The 16,104-nt window shown below is 35.8% G+C and overlaps 2 protein-coding genes across 6 annotated transcripts; both read right to left on the bottom strand.

The window, feature by feature from the left end:
* Positions 1-2,503: 2,503 nt before the first annotated feature.
* LOC114745999 (protein EMSY-LIKE 1) lies at positions 2,504-6,707 on the bottom strand. 5 transcript variants are annotated; one of them, XM_028934173.1, is made up of 10 exons: positions 6,628-6,707; positions 5,567-5,731; positions 5,366-5,475; positions 5,142-5,262; positions 4,698-4,922; positions 4,482-4,550; positions 3,345-3,587; positions 3,200-3,268; positions 3,057-3,120; positions 2,504-2,726 (listed from the first exon to the last, which is right to left on the bottom strand). In XM_028934173.1, exons 2-10 carry the CDS (start codon positions 5,663-5,665, stop codon positions 2,680-2,682), a joined length of 1,047 nt encoding a protein of 348 aa, XP_028790006.1. In that variant the 5' UTR covers positions 5,666-5,731; positions 6,628-6,707; the 3' UTR covers positions 2,504-2,679. The 5 variants fall into 5 exon arrangements, with proteins under 5 accessions (XP_028790006.1, XP_028790009.1, XP_028790007.1 ...); XM_028934176.1 differs by having other exon boundaries at positions 6,690-6,703; XM_028934174.1 differs by having other exon boundaries at positions 6,602-6,683.
* A 5,884-nt stretch (positions 6,708-12,591) lies between these two features.
* On the bottom strand, positions 12,592-13,431 carry LOC114746004 (uncharacterized). The gene has a single exon (XM_028934181.1). The coding sequence runs from the start codon at positions 13,408-13,410 to the stop codon at positions 12,796-12,798; it is 615 nt and encodes a 204-aa protein (XP_028790014.1). The 5' UTR covers positions 13,411-13,431; the 3' UTR covers positions 12,592-12,795.
* Positions 13,432-16,104: the final 2,673 nt, after the last annotated feature.

Here is a 16,104-nt window from a genome sequence, read left to right as displayed (position 1 = left end):
AAATGCAGTTAAACGCAGTTAATGTTAGAAAAATAATGTTCTTCCTCTTTTACTCGTGATTAATTAATAAAAGTATTAGTCGTGGTCCGTCCTAATTTATTGTCTTAATTCTCTCGTCGTTGTAATTTATTGCCCTATCTCCAGTAGAGGATGTTCCCAAGACATGATTCGTACTTCCTTTGACACTGCATGTAAGTGACATTTTAAAGAGTTTTTTTTATTCAAAATACAATAATAGCCGCCAATAAAACTTGATGCAGTTGGAAAGGGAATCAGTTTATAACTCAAAAAGTGGTAAGTTCAAGCCCCGGACTTTGTTGATTAATGATATGTAAGCTCTCTAATTTTAGAGGCATGTTTTGAGCTTGATGAACCTATAACACCTAAATCATTTAATTTTTGTAATTGTTTGTTGGTTATTTATCCCTTATAATGGCAGTAATAATATTTGTTTCAAGTTTTCCATCGTAAAAATAACCATAATAATTTGATGAAAATCTAATATACACAATTAGGTTCATCTTCCCATGATGAATATAATTACTCTATATTCAATAATATTATTGCAGTTTTTAATATAAAAGCTAATTGAGTAATTTGAACATATTAAGAAAATTAGTGAAACTTGTTACTTTTAATAAATAGGTGTTATACTACCTCCGGTCTTAATTATAAGACCCAGTTGACTTATTTGAGGAGATTAAGGAAGTAAGTTAAGTTAGTTGTTTGTAATAAATAAGTGTTGTCATTCCTAAAATATCCTTGCTAATTAAGTGTATTGGCAAGAACTATTATTATTAGAAGGACTATCTTGAAAAAAAATGCAAATATAAGAGACAAAATGGATTGGGGTCTTATAATTAGGACCAAACAAAAAGTCAAACTGGGTCTTATATTAAGGACCAGAGGTAGTATTTTCTAATGATTAGAACATTTATTTAATGAAATATTAAATATCTGCAACTACTGTAAGAACTACTTTGAGAAAAATAGGTAAATATGAGAGACAAAATGAATTAGGGTCGTATACTTAGGGGGTGTTTGGATACCCTAATAATCACTTTTCATAAGCACTTTTTCGCAAATCGAGGCAAACTCCTTCATATATTTATTTCGTATACCGTAAAAGTACTTCTGAAACTATGGTTTTGATATTACCCAAACACCCCTTTAGAATACAATTGAAAGTTAACCTATTACCAAAAAAAATTGGTAGTATTTTCTAATGACCGATTCGGATCCTAGAATCACACAACGAAACGGGTGAACCATTTGTCATCTCAAGTAGTCTTTCATTCAAGTAGGGCCTCTTGGCTGCATGCCTGACGTCTCCTAGTGTATTCGTTAATTAAAATTTCCCACTTCAAAAAGAAAAAAAAGTTCATCCAAATATATAATGCTGGCCACAGCTACTTTTCTGGAGTTTTCTCAGAAGGTCTCGGTTTGACGTTGGCTTTTCAGATCAAGTCTTACTTTGTATGGAACACCAGAGATGATAGCTTCATGCATATAATTAACTGTGACTTGGCGGATACAATTTTTCTGTGAAAATGATGATCCATTCCATAATTGCTCGCACAAGTGATAAAATTGGTCGCACAAGTGATCATGCAGCATCAGGCATAAAATTCTCGTGCAGAAGCAATCGGAATTTTCTGAACTCTGTTTTTAAGACAGGTCCTCTTTTTTTCACCCAAGTGTTTAAAACATAGATCAAACTTCTTTTTTGATAAACAAACACAAATCAAACTTGCGTGCGAGTGCTTTTAATACGAAGCGACGAGGGGAACGGGGATTCTTGCAAGAGGTCTCACTGTGATTGTCAGCAGAAATACGCTCGTGTAAGTTACTGGGGAGAAGAAAATTATCAACGTCGCATTCACATTTTGCGGGAAGGGCGAAAGTAAAAGTGGTTAAGGATCTTAATTAATGGAGTCTTGGAGAAGAAGCTTTTAATAGGGAGCAAACTAAACCCTTGCATTATTAGTTCCAGTTGAAGGGTTTTAAAAGGGGCAAGAGCGATTTGGTTCAAAATTAATGTTCTTCTCCATAAAAATTCTTCTTCTGTTGAATCAAATACACCATTATTGGTGATTTGAAGTTTTGAACTGGGTCGGAAGTTAGCTGGTAAACACATTCACATCTCCTTTTGACTAAACCAGTTAAGAGCTGTAGCCCAAAATCAAAGAGTTTTAGTGCAAGTTAACTTCCATATTATTGTTCTGCTCTGTGCTTTGTTACAAGGAGGGGAGGGGACGATGTGATTCCCGGGTGTCTTGAATGAAATATGGTTTTCTGGGGGACCAAAAATCCCATTGAGAGTAGCCGCGTCTGTGACTAATTAAGGTGCCCCGTACAAATCAATTGGTGAGACTAAAGTTTTCCAGTCCACGGCGGTTGACCAAAGTTTATCAAATAATGAAATTATTGTCTTGTATTTACGGGGCTGACAAATGGCGAGTCTTTCTTAATCACCACTGGACACACAATTGGCACATATTAAGAATACAGAAACAAATGGCAGAAATTCATTACTAAAATGGTTATCTTGTTGGTCATTAAATACAGCTGGGTCCTTTCATGCCTGCCCCGGGATTCATTCACAATTTCGCTTCCATAAAACTACCAGAGAGCTTAAATAGTACTTTCGGAGAGACTCGTCTCCCTCTGTCTACCCTCTCATCCAGTCTCCATTAACTGCCCATCCAAAAGTGGGTGTTCTCCATCTGCAAACATGACCAATAGATCTTAGTTAACTGAGATGGGGGCCAATGCCTCACGCACATGTTCACTGTTATTTGCATTCTCACGGGTAACCCTCAGAGATGCAACTATGCTCTATCCCTCCCACTCTGGTAATGCATGGATTCCCCTTTGTTAACAGAGTTAACATTGTTCTCAAAGTTTCAACCCAAAAGTTTAAAATGCCAAACATTTTGTCTGTTTACATAATGCTAATTTTCGTATACCTAAAATCCCAGCCACTAAAACAATGAAACAAGTTGAAATATAGAATAGAATACAGTATGATTATGTTGACGGTATCTAGTCATTACCACTTTCACCATCAGATGTGTCTGCGAGTCGCGCAATTGCATCAATAAGTGCCTGCTCATGCTCCTGCACGGGCAATAGTTAGAAAAGCAATAACAGCATGGATGTCAAGAAAAAGAACTAGCAAGAAGCTCCGAGATAATACTTTCAGCATATTTTTAGCTTTCTCAAGTTCCGTAGGATCTGGGTGATTCACGGCAAAAACCCTCTCCACCTGTTCAAGCAACAACAGCGCCATAAATGATTAATATTTTTTACTCCCAATGAAAGTGCTTAAACATGGCACTCACCTCTTTAACCAGTAACTCTGTATTCAGCAACTCAAAGTCATCCAATACTCTTTTTACAATACCATTTTGCGGCAGGTGATATTCTTTTCTCGGCTGAGCCTTTGGATGTCCTCTCCCTCTCCCGGTAACCATAGTATCAACTGTGCGGCTAAAAGATTTCTTAACCCCATGGCCTTGCCCACCAGGACCACCTCTATGGGGTATGCCTGGATCTTCATCCCATCGTATATCCTCAGGTGATATCTATAACCAATCACGTATCAATATCCTAAAGATAGAAGTAATCATCCTCTTGGAAAAACTCACGTTATTGCATATATTATTAGTCATTAAATTTATACGTTGCATATGTTGAGTTTTATCAAAGCAACCAAGTAACAAACGTATTCAGAATGAATGACAGTTCACTCACACAATACTTTCAGCTTAAATCAGAACTTGTGCATGCTTGGTTTTCTTGAGACATATCGTGATTAATATTTTCAAGCCCATGGGTCACGACTCAAGAACAAGTACACACCTGAGTCACCATCTAATATATGTTAACCTAGACTAATTGTTAATTAGACTGATAATCATAATCACAGTGGGTAAAGAGGGAGTAGTTCCCCGTTCTAAGTCCCAACAAGTCCAATAAATAGTAAGAGTACTCACTCTCAAGTCTTGACGGTAAATGCAAGCAGACAATAATAAGCATAGCTCTCAAGCCAAGGAAACTTAAAAAGTTATTCTAAAAAACTTCAAATCAAAGGAAAAATAAAATTCTACTTGAAAAAGAAATTCTAAATCCCTTACTATCATTAAATCTTACATATTCAAAGTGTTACATAATGTGTGTGTAACTAGAAAGAAATTCCACTAGTTGCTTCTTATTAAGTACCAATATAACAAACTCCAAATGCTGTTATATTATTATCTAAAAAGATCAATTGAGACTCAAGCAAATGCAAACATTGGCTCAAGCTTGTCGTCATCGTCATTGTGGTCATATATGGAAGTAATGCATTGAGTTCTACGCTGTGTCACAAGGTTTAATATTGTTGCAAATTGACATATCTAGCACTATTGCTGCACTGAAATTAGTAGCTAATAAATTAAAATAACTGTTTCACTCTATGCAACAAAATATAGAAATACCTCTTTGAGATTAACCCATTCCCATGTTTCACTCGGTGTGCTAATGTCATAAACCAACGCATGACGGCCCTGCAAATAATGGGAACCAGTAAGAAGGAAGTATAAACACTAGAGTGATCTAGCAGTGAAGGGTGTAGGAAGATATAAATAAACCTTACATTCATCAAATCTCTACTTCATTATATAAAAATCAAATATGTGAAAACCTAAACATACCTCTGCAGGGTTATAATCAGTTATGACAGCCTCATAAAAATGGTTGTCTTCAGGCCATCTAGTCCAAACTTTCTTCCCGATCAATGGATCAGAAGTTGCTGCCTCAGCAGATGCATTAGATGGGCGGGCATTAAAAGAACTGCGACTTGTCAAATGCCTTCCTCCAGCAGCACCAGCAGGATACTGCGCAGACTTCACTGAAGACAATCCAGGTAATGACTGAACCTGGCACCAAAATTAGCGGAAAATGTTTCCCAAAAAATGGAAGTCAGATGTAAGATTTTTCTTTGTGCTTCTGTAAAAAAGAAATAAATTGCAATGCTGAGTCATCAAGCAGATCCTTGAGGGCAGTTGAAAGTTAAAAGAAAAAAAAGAAAAAGAAATGCATAGAGCTACTACTGCTGCTGTTAAAGCTCACAGCACTTTATGTGCAAAAGAAGGTACCGATTGGGAAGTCTTCTGTTTCTTGCGAGAAGCAGAAACAGTTGGGCTGGGTAAAACGTCCTGAATAGGTTGAGAACTGCTGCGCATTGAAGGTTGATAACTACCAGTTTGCCTCCACTCCCTGCTTGCATTTCCCATCACAAATCATTGAATAATGAAAAAGGAAACAGTAGTCCATAATTAGTTTGGCAACATCGTAGCTAATGTTGAAAGAAACACTCTACCGTATCCGGTGGATAATTTCATCAGCATTTACCCTTGTAAGAAGCTCTCTGTGTTCATCATCTGAAACCCTTAACTCTTTCCTGAGCTCAGTTATCAAGCCTTCCTTCTCCTGATGAAATCATGAAATGGCAAGGATAAACCTTTAAAGAAGGAAAATACAGAGATCATACAAGAAGTTGAGGAAGAAGCTAGAGAAATACCCAAGTAAGAGCATCAGACTGAGCTTTGAAAGCACGCAAGACAGATGAGTATGCTTCTTGCTCAAGTTGGTGAATCTGAGCCTCCATGTCAATGAACATTCTGAGATGTGGACAGAATCTACAGCAGGTATTACATTACCAGAAATACAGCCAGCTCTCAGACTTCTGTTTTGATTTAGGAGAAGATGATCATTATCAATAACCAAAGTTGTTTTTCAAAGAATTCGCAGAAAGATGACATACATGACAAGAGTGAAAAAGTCCTTTGTTTTTTCTGTGGCATTCAATAATTTAAGGTCCTAGAACACAGTCAATATCAATTCATTCGATAAACTTCCAAATTCTGGCGGTCCTAAAAGTCTACTAAGATGCACTGCCCAAGCTACAAGTAGGCTTCTATGGAATTGGTCACACATAACGTCAACTTAAAAGGAAACAAATTTAATTGGAGCAGAGGTCAAATACAAGGTTCTGATAACTAAGTCCCGAAAATTCTCTGAAGTTTAGCAATCAGTGTTAATGCGATAGACTTGTAACAGCCAGATCCCATCTCTTTCATCATCAATATGATGGTAACGGCATATAAACCCCGGTCAGAAAGGTCCAATTAAAAATATCTCACCATGCAGACAAAGCTTGAAAACAAATGAACACCCATTTTCCTTCAATCAAAGCCATTCACGAGAACGCTAACAATATTTGCGCAAACACAAAATATCCACCCAGTCGTTTCCCTACCATTTACGGTTTCTTCTTCTAATTCCTCTCTACACCCCTTTTTATCAGCTTTGTTTGGAGATTTCAAGCCTCAACCTAAAAGAACCAAAGAAAAGAACCCTAATACTATTTCTTTTCTGCGCGTCAACCACCTACGTAATTAACACAGAAAATACACTACGAAATAAATTAAGACCAACATCACATTACCGACTCGGACAAACCCCGAATACCGAAACGCTTTCAAGCGTTTAGTCAACTATTACAACGAAAAATAGAATCTTTTCCCAACCACTAAAATCGCAGAACAAAAAATACCAGAAGAAGAAGAAATCTTTTTCCACCGAGATTGGCGAGTCCCAACAGATAGTTAAAAAAACGCTGAATTTATATGGGGATCAGGTACCAGCGCCAGCAACATCCATAAAGCCTCCCCGCCGCGATAGGATAATTCGTAGCGCACAAAAAAGCTCAGCGAAGTCAATCCCTAGAGATGAAAGTTAAAAGACGCAGGAGCTCCACTAGGTGTCTGATTCACGAGGTTGAATTTGTAGATGGCGCGCAATTAAGCAGGAAGCGCGCTGAGCGAAAAAGAGCGCCCGAAGAGCAAAGGCGGGCTTTTGGTACAGGGTTTAAGAAGAAACAGAGCAATCTGAGCCTAATTGCCTAACTGGATATAGTTAGGTTTTATAGTATGAGCTGGATGCCTGAAAAGGTTGTCTTCCTATGTGGCACTTGTGTCGTTTTATTTCTCCTAGTGGAGTTAGAGAAGTCATTGTTGCCAGGTCTCGTGGAGAAATTAGTACATGCCTTCCATGTGTAATTATTTTTCTTGAAATTAAAAATAAGCTAAATATACTGGTGTTAGAATATGACAATTGTTCATAATGGATATAAATAATAAATACACTCAAATTTGATCCATGTGGCAGAATATGTTCATATTGAAGAGTTAAAAAAATTCATTGATTTATTTAGTTTAAAAAATTTTATTGGTGAAAGCACAAATAACTTAAAAATATTTAAGAGTATTTTCTAATGAAATTTCATGGCATTTTTTTAAATTAACCAGTGCAACTCTGGTACATTGTACGGAATACGCATTATTCCCCGTAATTCGTTCTCGCCAAAAAAAGTCGCGTGGGCTCCATGGAGTGGCTTTTCCATGACTATCATCAAATCTAGTTTTTATCTCTTTGCACAAATGATACAGATTGGATTGTTGAGATGGAGAAAAATGCATCACGAATTATGTGCAGTAGCAAAATAACTACTAAAAATTTGCTATAAAACCGACGATGTCCCCTGGTTTATGTCGTGGGTCATATGGATCCCATCGTCTAGTCCTTTGACAATTGTTTTTCTTTACCCGGGGGTATCCCGTTGAACCTAGATAAATAGGTTCATTTTTTACAACGTGAACTGATATTTAAATTTTTATTGGAAGAGCACATTCAACACCCCACAACTTCTCAAACAAAATTGTTTTAATAAGAAAATATCTGTACATTAAAAAAAAATTAAAACAAACATATAGTAAAGACATCCGATTGCCCGTTTCCGCGAAAAGATCTAATTTCAAACAGGCTTTACGCGTGTCCAGCTTGTTTCAGGAGTGCTTGGCAACCATTAAAACATTTTTAAAAAACATTTTTTTCGTAAAAACGAAACAAATTCTTTTACATATTTATTTCATATACCGTAAAAACATTTTTAAAATCACGGTTTAATTTCTGCCCAAATACCCCTGAATCCAATTCCAACGATATGTTTTGGACAGCTTGGATACTGTTATTTTGATTTTTAATTGTTTAATTTAAATATTTGTTTTGTATAAATTGATCATTTGAAAGTTAAAACTGCGCCTGTGGCTAGAGATGGAATTTTAAGCGTGTGTTGCGACGAGTCTATTTTATAATTCTTCACCCTTTTTTTGTATCTATCATGTAAGGGTGCTATATTGAAAATTAATTTCATCCTTTAGATATTGTGCTTCTTATCAACTATAAACAGCAAATGAGCCACGGCACTAACATTTTTAACTGAAATGTTCACAATTTGGTCAATTCTTAAAGACATGCGAATCAAGAGATCGCAAGGCTATGGTCAAGCTGTGCGTGCTGGTATTTTATACGATTTTCACATCAGTGAGTCGTAGAACAGGGAATCTTCCATTCCAAATAATATGCATGCCTGAACGCTTACACCTTGGATAACTGAAGAGTCTGGACTTTATGATGACGACGGAGAAAAAAAGTGTTTGAATTAAAACCAAATCATAATTAAAAAAATTATAATATACGATATAAATATGTGATAAGAATTATTCTGGAACTATAGGAGAGCACTTTTTAAAAGTGCTTATGAGGATTGCTAGACACCCTGATAAAGCTATATCACCAAGAAGTCAACATAACTGTGTCAAGGACTAGAGTGTTAATACTACTTTCTGTTCTTAATATAATATCTCATTTGATTTTTATTTTGATCGTAAATATAATATCCTAATCTACTTTATCTCTTATATTTATATATATTTTTTCTAAGATAGTCCTTCTAATGGTTGTAGTTATAGTCATCACACTTGATTAGTAAAGATATTTTAGAAAAGACAATATCTATTTATTATAAATAACTAACTTAACTTATTTTCTTAATCTGATCAAATTAGTCAACTAGCTCTTATAATTAGAACCGGAAGTAGTATTATATATTGATCCCTAGGATGGCTGGGGTTTGTGTCATGCGTAGAGTTCAATAAATATTATCTGAACAAAATGAATTGATCTCCCTACTGGAGATAATTCTATTCAACATATTGTCCCGTACTAAATAAATACTTTTTTCAGTAAAAATTTGAATATTGAGTCGCCAATTTGAATTTTGGACCCTACTCTATTAGTAAGCCGCAGCCATTAAAAGCAGGATTGTCTGAACAATTTCTAAGGACTGGGCCCAACAAGCAATTCTGAGTACTGAAAACGCAGCAAAGCCCGAAAAGCTGTGCTGTCCTGTTCTGATTGTAATGCTGCTTGCGTTGCTCCACAGATGTTCCAGCCCATTTGATTCTTTCTTCCATTTTTTTTTCCTTCCATCACGGATAAATTACATCACACGCTTGTCTGTTGTTCTCGTTCATTGAAAACTAGCCAAATATAAATAAATAATGTGCAGACATAAATATTTAATGTCAAGAAAGAGAATATCGCTGTAATAAAAAAATATTAATTTATTTAATTAATATTCCTCTAGTTGTAAATATAAGACTCATTTTGTAATGTAAATTATACTACAAAATAGGTCTTACATTTAGAACCAGTACTATTTTTGCTAACATTGGGATGAAGTAGGTTTTGTATCCCGATCCGATTTGCCTTCTGCATACAGGGATTTATCTTCTCTATAGAAAAATATCCGTATCCTCCCTCAGAGTTTCACGACAGTTTCCTAATATCACAGTTGGTCAGGTGGATACGGTAGAGGCATACACATCAAGGCATATATTAATTACCGATACACTAAATGTTCTTAATTATTTTTCAATATTTAATTTATCAACTCAAATATAAAACACAGACATTGAATATTTTTCGAGGTAAAAAAAAAAAAAAGAAGCGTGCTAGTAGTTTTAGTTGACTCGTTGACTCTGTCTCTGAACAGCCATAACCTGTTGTGTGCAAAACTTACAGTCAGGGACGAGACATTATCACCTGAAAAGACTGTCTAGCCTGACTAGCTGTAGAAATATTCTGTGGCATGTGGTCCAACAACTAATAACCTTTACATGTTTGAAGTGATAAACAGAAGAAGCTTCAGCTATGTGTGTGCACAGGAATAAAAAACCCCATCAAGGGGCCTTTCAACCATGCACTCACTTTTACGTATGTATGTTTAAAGCCAGTCCATTTCTCAGGAAACATGCAGACCAAAGGAACCTATTCTACCCCTCTACCTCTCTTCCAAAAGCTTCCTTCCTCTCGAAATAAAGCAGCTAAAGAAACAGGTTTTGGAATAAAGGGGAAAAAAAACCCCTCAAGACCAAAACAAAAGAGGGCATCAATATTGATGCCTTCTTTCACTGTACCATGATCCCCTTAACAGTAAAAAGCACACTTGACTGGTCACAACACTTAAAGATCAGATCATTGATCGATCAGAACATACAATTAATGCAACGTTGTTATTCTACGAAACATATCAAGATTAAACAAGCTTTACATTTGCTATTATCTGATAATTAATGCCTAGTTGATCCTGTGTTGCGTCATTTCGGCGTGGATGTGATATTGATTATGTGAATTCTTAATTAATAATGCTGGAGGTACCACCACATGGCCGAACCAGACAACTACTTGTCTCTTCTTTTGTCTAGTTCCCCACTCATTTCCATTTCTTTACTGAGACAGATCGTTGCAGCGTCCCGCAAGATCCAAAAACTTTAATTACTCCGCAATATCATTGACCAATGATTATCCCTAGACTTCTAGGCCCCCCCCCCCAAAAAAAAAAAGTTTAGACTGAGTAAGTATTAGAAATTGGGTCTATTAATCTCAAATCCCGGAGACGCCCTAGAAAAAGGAAAAGGAAGAACTTTCGCCACTTATTTTACTAGGTACAAACAAATTCAGCCTGATTATTGAGAACCCATTACTAAAACTATTACAAGCAAGTTGGACAGCTGATGTGGAACCTGAAAAAAGCATCTATTAACCGTGAAAAAGCAGTAAATGTTACCCTTGCCCTGATCTTCTATACTAACTTCAGACTAAACTAATTGATATCTGAATTTGGAAATATCGGTAAACCTTTTGCTTTCACATTACATAACCGCGCGCATCCAAGTACGACATCAGCGACTCTATGCTTTTGTCATCCACATGTGATCAGTGGTTATTTTTGTTATCAAGATACAGTGAAAAAGAGAACTGAAAGTTAATAGGGATGATAAAGAACATGATTTTGTAATATGATGAGACCCAATAAATCATATGCAACGACGTAACAGGTATTAATCATATTTGAGCCGCCTGCTCTGGGACTTCTCTTCTTATACAAGCTTCACTTTTCCTCTTTATTCTCCATTATCCATGCCAACAAACAATGCCATATGCACATTGGAAAACCATTTGGCAAATATGCAGGACTAACGACGAGATGGATTCTTCGATTTTTAGTTTACCCATGTCTGGGACTTTGGGTTTTGTAAGAAAGAAACTATATATATTGGATCTATCACTTTATATCTGCCACCTCCAAAAATCAAAGCTCTCTGTGTCTAGCTGTCCTATCCTAGCGTGTGGTTTAACTGAGATTGCGTGGTTTGATCCATGCATGTAGTTACCTATCTAACGGGGAACCCGGAATTTAATGTCATTAATTATCATTATCTGAGCCAGTGTCGAGATTAAGATTCCTGCTTAAGAGCCCAATACAATAAAGAGTCCTTTCTGTTTGTGAATCTTCCAAGAAGAGCGGTATAGAAGGCATTTTAGCTACCTAAGCTAGGTTCTTAATAATTTATTATTCTTTTACGCTTTTCGGGCGAACTTTGTCTAACGAAGCTCTGCTAAAGCTATGAATATATATAATCAATTTATATATACTCAAGTGTATGAAAGATAACGTACGTGAACAAGTAACAATAATTTCGGGTAACGAGTCAAATAGAACAACTTAAGGTGGGTCGGAGTAGGTGAGAGTTAAGTAAGAGACGGTCGAATAAAAATGAAGACTATAAAATCAGACCAAACTTACTGAGTTACACAAAATCGCATAGCCTATATAGATGGACACATGTACTAAAGATTTTGCAAGCAAATATCGCAAGAGATCCGGTCGGAAGCTTCACGGGGATATAAATTATTCCTCATCAATTATAATATAAAGAAAAAAGCGAAACATAGTCAATTAATAATGTTTATGTCACAAATCACACAAGCGCTAGCAAACAAGCACAGTGGCACCAAATTAACAATGGATAATGTTTTTGGCACTAATTATGGTGTCCCGCAGTCCAGGAGACCAGGACGGCGCCGTTTAAAGTGGTACGTCATCGAACTAAATTATTATCGATAAACGCAAACTATACTGCTGTTATGTAAATTCGATCGAAGGCAATATATATAATCAAAGTCCTATTTTCCTTTTTTCCCTTTTTTGAGATATCTACAACGTATATCGATTCATCGCCTGTACGCAAATAAACAAGTGGCAAGTATAATTACAGAGAAGATCCGGTCAAGCTGATAAGGAGGAGACAATAATTGAAACGTTGAAACTTGTGATCAAACTTTGATGAAGGCCGCTAGTTAGAAAAGAAAACCACCACGGAAATGCCTATACGTGAAAAGAAGAATCCCACATTAATTCCAATTCCGCGCACATATATCAGTTCTTTCTTTTTGAAAAGTTACAACAAAAGAAAGAGGAAAAGAAAATATGACGGTCATTAATTCAAAAGCCCCTGAATACGATGGATCAAACTTCACCATAACTGGGCTTGCTTTGTTATTTTACATGCTCCTGGCCAACATTTCCTGAAACCTCCGATCAGACTCCTGCTTTTCCAACTTAAACTTCTCGTGGCAGTTCGCAATAAACATTTCTGCTAGCACGTCAATCTCGTTAATCTCCCGTTTCGATTCTTCTTCCGTACCCTTATCCTCCAGCCACTGAAGGTAACCTGCGAGCTGGGAGTCAGGACATTCCTCACCATCACCTTGTAATTGTTGCTCGCACGAAAGATTCCAACTGGAACCATAGTAAGAGTTTGCGGCTGCCGATGAAGGCAGCTCTTGGAAAATATGGGTGGGAACTGGCAAGACATGGGAAGATTTAGAAGAACACCAGTTGTAATGAAGCCTGAAGGATCCCAGGATGATCTTCTTGTTCCTGGTATAATGCTTTTTGTGACGAGGGTTGAAGTTGATGGACTGGTTATCCCTGAGAATCTCAACGATAATGGTTTTGACTTTGGACAGTGCACGAATGATTCGGCATATGCGCGAGACTATGAGGGTGTGGATGAGGCTTTTCAGCTTCATGGAGCTTAAGCTTGAAGACGATGATTTTAGATAGGAAGCTTGATGAAGAGGGTGAAGAGTTTTGTGACGGGATGGGCTAAACATCTTCGATCGGTCACTTTAGATCAGTGTAGTTGAAGCTCTCTGTGCGGGTGTGTCGGGGTATGAGCTGGAGCCATCTACTTATAAATCCACTGGATTACCATTTCACCCCTGGTCCTGCGGTTTATTTTAAAGGCATGCCATCAACTTTTTTCGTGGAAAAAATTAGAGTGTCACTTTCCTTTTATTTATTCTTTCTTTCCTTCTTTTCTTTTCCGTGTGATATGGTGGGCTAAGAGGCGCTTCCCAGTTTTAAAAAACAAAAATGTGGTTAGGTTTTGCCGTTTCGCAGAGTGATGCATGGAATAATATGGCTTGGCCTGGCTTTGTGTAATGTGTATTTAGTAATTAAGCAGCTCGAGAACGCTGTTTAAGGCTTAAGAATCGCCACGATAATTAGTAATCCAAGGATTACTATTATATTAATGTTATTGTTTATTATATATTGTAGACAGACTTGTTTATTTCGTTAAACATTAATTAAGTGTCGTGCAGCTTCCTAGACATAATATATGTGTTTGTTAATTAATACTTTAATGGACAGCAGTTTCGCCCAGACTTGCACCCAAAGAAGTGATGTGTGAAACCCTCCACTCCATCGATTCACTTTGACGCTTTCAAAATGATAGAGGTGGACTTCGATTATTTTGCACTGTGATATCATGACATGTCATTAAGTGACATAGGAAACTTGAGCAACCATATACATTCATGAAGCGTATTTGGAGATCAATAATTAATTATGACAGCAGATATATAAATGGATTGCATATATAATTCATACACGTCTCGCATATTTGTTTGAATAATTTTACTAATACTATAATTCAATACCTCCCAACTCTTTTTTTGGTAGCGTGATAAGTGACACATAGGTTTAGTGTTAATTATTAATTATTATCCATGCCAAACAAATCAACGAAAAGGCAAATTGTTTGTATTGTGACACTGATACACGTAACACCACCATACAGTCAATTTACAGGTGAGGTTTAATTTTGCTTCCAAATGATGTTCCGATCTAGGACTACAATAATCCTCCTAATTTCAATTTATTTTTTATTGATAATTAGGGAGAATGACAATTAAACCCCACCAAAATGATGTATTACGCCTAATAAATTTTTTGAAATGTTGCGCTACAGTCCCAAAGATCCTCTAGTAAAGTGATCAAAATGCCATTATTTCTTGGAGGGAAAAAATCTTCACGGTTCATATGGTCAACACACATGCACACGCGTACACACATATATATCAACGGTTGAATTTTCAGCAAATTATTGAGAAATATTGATCAAGATAAAATTTGAAGCCACTGCTTTTTGGTTTCCATGGAGCTTTATTGTTATGTTCCCTAATAATTATGTTCTTAGATTTGATTATTATTTTTCCCATCCGTTTAGTCTGCGGCGTGCGATATGTCAATCAATTACATAGAATAAAAATAAGTTATAACAACAGATCAGAAAAATAATATTTTATTTTAGTAATAAAATATCTCACTATGTGGCTATTCTTCCGAACTCGATGGCATTGACGGCTTCTGCAATATACTCCTCCAGTTCTTAATATAAGACTTAATTATTGAGTTGATTCTGGTTCTAAATATAAGATACATTTTTCATCTTTATTAATTTTTCTTAAATTACTCCTATGGATACTCCCTCAATCATAATGAAGTAGAAGACGGAGGGAGAATATTAAATAAGATAATTATGATCTTTTAGAAAAAATATGTCATCTTTCTTATAATTAACTAACTTACCTAACTTTCTTAATCTAATCAAATTAGTTAAATAAGTTTTATATTAAGAACCGAAAGAGTAATATAAAAAATTTAACTCGCTCTTACAGTATCACTAGAACACGATATAAATCAAATAGAGAGGGATATTTATAATTTTAAATTCAATAATGAAAATCACATAATATATAGGTGGGGGGAGGGGAGATCATGATAATCATCATGCGTTGGCAGAAGAAAACCACCCTGAATTGACTAATAATTTAAGCTTGGTAATTAATTAAAAATTTCCCTATCTTATCAACTAACTCAATTCCGACTAATAATTAATTTTTAATCCTGTGGATAATTTTGTCTCCAATAATAAACTACTACCTCCGGTTCTCAATATAAAACGTTGTTTGATTTTTTTACCCTAAATATAAGACTCCAATTCACTTTGTCTCTCATATTTATACATTTTTTTTCTAAGATGGTCCTTTTAACAATAGTAGCTCTAACCAATATACTTGATTAGCAAGAATATTTTAGAAAAGACAGTATATATTACAAATAACTAACTTAACTTATTTTCTTAATCTCTTCAAATTAGTCAACTAGTTTTTATAATTAGGAACGGAAGTAGTATAATTACTTTCTCCTTAGGATATTAATCGTCATAATTTTATATGCAGACACCTAACCCTTTATCCTTTTAATCCAGTAATTGACCTTATTGACTTTCAAAGTGAGATAGAAATAGAACGTAACTAAAGGAGACTTGCGGAGAAAAAGTAATATATAATTTGATGGACAGTAATATAATGGTTTTTGTGATTAACAATTTAGAAACTTTTTGCATCTTATTGATTAAATGATCAATCTCCCATAATATGGACGAATCATCAGTTTTCAACTGCATTGAGCTTGTCCAAACGTAATGTTTTTAAAAGGAAAAGTGGCTTCGGAGCTTT

This window comes from Neltuma alba, unplaced genomic scaffold (assembly GCF_004799145.2).
Source record: "Neltuma alba isolate B1F8T4 unplaced genomic scaffold, ASM479914v2 tig00004863_pilon, whole genome shotgun sequence".
In the NCBI taxonomy this organism is placed as follows: Eukaryota; Viridiplantae; Streptophyta; class Magnoliopsida; order Fabales; family Fabaceae; genus Neltuma; species Neltuma alba.
The sequence above is the reverse complement of the archived record's forward strand: the minus strand, read 5'-3'. Positions and strand labels throughout refer to the sequence as shown.

What these genes read in the sequence shown, in the direction of transcription:
- LOC114745999 (XM_028934173.1), bottom strand. Translation starts at nt 5,665, where the DNA reads ATGTTCATTGACATGGAGGCTCAGATTCACCAACTTGAGCAAGAAGCA. An exon ending in GAAATTATCCACCGGATACG is followed by an intron (nt 5,263 to 5,365) that starts GTAGAGTGTTTC and finishes AAATGCAAGCAG; the next exon opens with GGAGTGGAGGCAAACTGGTA. An exon ending in CTGATTATAACCCTGCAGAG is followed by an intron (nt 4,551 to 4,697) that starts GTATGTTTAGGT and finishes CATTATTTGCAG; the next exon opens with GGCCGTCATGCGTTGGTTTA.
- LOC114746004 (XM_028934181.1), bottom strand. Translation starts at nt 13,410, where the DNA reads ATGTTTAGCCCATCCCGTCACAAAACTCTTCACCCTCTTCATCAAGCT.